Below are 2,588 nucleotides of genomic sequence, written 5' to 3'. Positions count from 1 at the left end.
GAGAGAGAGTGCTGGGGGGGGGGGAGAGAGAGTGCTGGGGGGGGGGGAGAGAGAGTGCTGGGGGGGGGGGAGAGAGAGTGCTGGGGGGGGGAGAGAGAGTGCTGGGGGGGGAGAGAGAGTGCTGGGGGGGGGGGAGAGAGAGTGCTGGGGGGGGGGGGAGAGAGAGTGCTGGGGGGGGGGGGAGAGAGAGTGCTGGGGGGGGGGGGAGAGAGAGTGCTGGGGGGGGGGGAGAGAGAGTGCTGGGGGGGGGGGGGGAGAGAGAGTGCTGGGGGGGGGGGAGAGAGTGCTGGGGGGGGGGAGAGAGAGTGCTGGGGGGGGGGAGAGAGAGTGCTGGGGGGGGGGAGAGAGAGTGCTGGGGGGGGAGAGAGAGTGCTGGGGGGGGGGGGAGAGAGAGTGCTGGGGGGGGGGGAGAGAGAGTGCTGGGGGGGGGGGGGGGGAGAGAGAGTGCTGGGGGGGGGGGGGAGAGAGTGCTGGGGGGGGGGGGGAGAGAGAGTGCTGGGGGGGGGGGGGAGAGAGAGTGCTGGGGGGGGGGGGGAGAGAGAGTGCTGGGGGGGGGGGGAGAGAGAGTGCTGGGGGGGGGGGGAGAGAGAGTGCTGGGGGGGGGGAGAGAGAGTGCTGGGGGGGGGGGAGAGAGTGCTGGGGGGGGGGGGAGAGAGTGCTGGGGGGGGGGGGAGAGAGTGCTGGGGGGGGGAGAGAGTGCTGGGGGGGAGAGAGTGCTGGGGGTGGGGGAGAGAGTGCTGGGGGGGGGGGAGAGAGTGCGTGGGGGGGGGGAGAGAGTGCTGGGGGGGGGGGGGGGAGAGAGTGCGGGGGGGGGGGGAGAGAGTGCTGGGGGGGGGGGGGAGAGAGTGCTGGGGGGGGGGGGGAGAGAGTGCTGGGGGGGGGGGAGAGAGTGCTGGGGGGGGGGGAGAGAGAGTGCTGGGGGGGGGGGGAGAGAGAGTGCTGGGGGGGGGGGAGAGAGAGTGCTGGGGGGGTGGGGGGAAGAGAGGGGGAGAGAGGTGGGGGGGGGGGGAGGGAGAGTGCTGGGGGGGGGGGAGAGAGAGTGCTGGGGGGGGGGGAGAGAGAGTGCTGGGGGGGGGGAGAGAGAGTGCTGGGGGGGGGGGGGGGGGGTGAGGGAAGAGTGCTTGGGGGGGGGGGGGGGTAGGGGGGTTGTTCTGATGAAAGCTGAAGGCTGGGCCCAGGGTCGGGGCGCCCAGAGCCGGTTACCCCGGGCGACGGGCGCCGAGGCCTCTCAATCCCAGGCCCGGCTCTCAGCCTCGGCCTCTCCCTCCCTCACTTCCTCCCCGCCCCCCGGGCTTCTTACCCCGCAAGCTCGATGCCCAGGACAGCAGCAGCCCGGCTCCCAGCAGCAACATGGTCGGCGCCCGCATCCCGCCCGGGCCGCAGCCCCAGGGAAGGCGGTGGGATTTAATCTGGAATATTCCGCGGCTTTCCCGCCGGCTCGGCTCCGCTCCGCCGGCTCTCTCGGGCGGTTTGTTTATAATTTTTCCCCGCGCCGGCGGCTCGGTTTGATTTATCCCTGCCCGCCTTCCCCGGCGCCGCTCGATCTGCTCCAGCCGCTGCCTGACTGAATCTTCCTGGAAGCGCCGCTCCCCGGCCGCCCCCGCTCGCTGCCAAATAAGGAGCCGGCTTCACTTAAAGGGACCGCCACCCCTCCTCTCCAACTGCACCAAGTACAGAGGCTCAGCAGGAGTCTTCAACCAACTTCCTCATTTCATATATTAGTGTCACAAGTCGGCTTCCATGGGTGGGAGGGTTGGTGGCACAGCAGTTGGCACTGCTGCCTCACAGCGCCAGGGGACCCGGGTTCGATTCCCCCCAACTTGGCTCACTTATCTGTGTGCAGTCTGCACATTCTTCCCGTGGCTGCGTGGGTTTCCTGCCGGGTGCTCCGGTTTCCTCCAAAGGTGTGCTGGTTCGTTTGATTCGTCGTGCGAAATTGCCCATTCGGGGGGATGAATAAGGTAAATAAGTAAGAATCATGGGGATAGGGCTGGGTGGGATTGTGGTCGGCGTGGACTTGATGGGCTGAATGGCCTCCTCCTTATGCAGTGTCGGGATTGTATGATTCACACTGCAATGGAGTTACTGTGAAAATCCCCTCGTCGCCACACTCCGGCGCCTGTTCGGGCACACTGATGGCCAATGCACGTCTTTTCGGACTGTCAGAGGAAATTGGAGCACCTTGAGGAAACCCACGCAGACATGGGGAGAACGTGCAGACTCTGCACAGAAAGTGACCCAAGCCGGGAATCAAATCCGGGTCCCTGGCGCTGTGAGGCAGCAGTGCTAACCACAGTGCCGCCCCAACATTCTTTTCCTGCAATATGTCAATCCCAGTTATGTGGCTCAGGGCGCCAGTGCAGAACAACATCTAAAAGTCTATGTGATTCACTCTTACTAAGTTCATGGTTTCTGATGCAAATTCACTGCTCACGCAGTGGGCTGAACTCATTCAACAATGTTATCAGGCTGAGGTTCAGCTGGAAGCTCGTCTTTATATTTCAGTGTAACATGCACAGTCTTGCAATGTTGGGCTTCAGTCAGCACTGGGAGATGCTGGAAGACTCAAGGATAGCCAGGTCACATAT

At 65.5% G+C, this 2,588-nt stretch overlaps 1 protein-coding gene across 1 annotated transcript in view; it reads right to left on the bottom strand.

The window, feature by feature from the left end:
• Nucleotides 1-1,658, bottom strand: part of adam10a (ADAM metallopeptidase domain 10a) — a 136,189-nt gene extending 134,531 nt beyond the window's left edge. The window contains exon 1 of the mRNA XM_078241423.1: nt 1,301-1,658. Within this exon, the coding sequence (XP_078097549.1) occupies nt 1,301-1,367 (67 nt within the window). The 5' untranslated portion in view covers nt 1,368-1,658. The remainder of the gene's footprint in view (nt 1-1,300) is intronic.
• Between the last annotated feature and the right edge of the window lie 930 nt (nt 1,659-2,588).

Source organism: Mustelus asterias, chromosome 24 (genome assembly GCF_964213995.1).
Source record: "Mustelus asterias chromosome 24, sMusAst1.hap1.1, whole genome shotgun sequence".
NCBI classification, from domain to species: Eukaryota; Metazoa; Chordata; class Chondrichthyes; order Carcharhiniformes; family Triakidae; genus Mustelus; species Mustelus asterias.
This window is presented reverse-complemented; position numbering and strand designations above follow the sequence as displayed.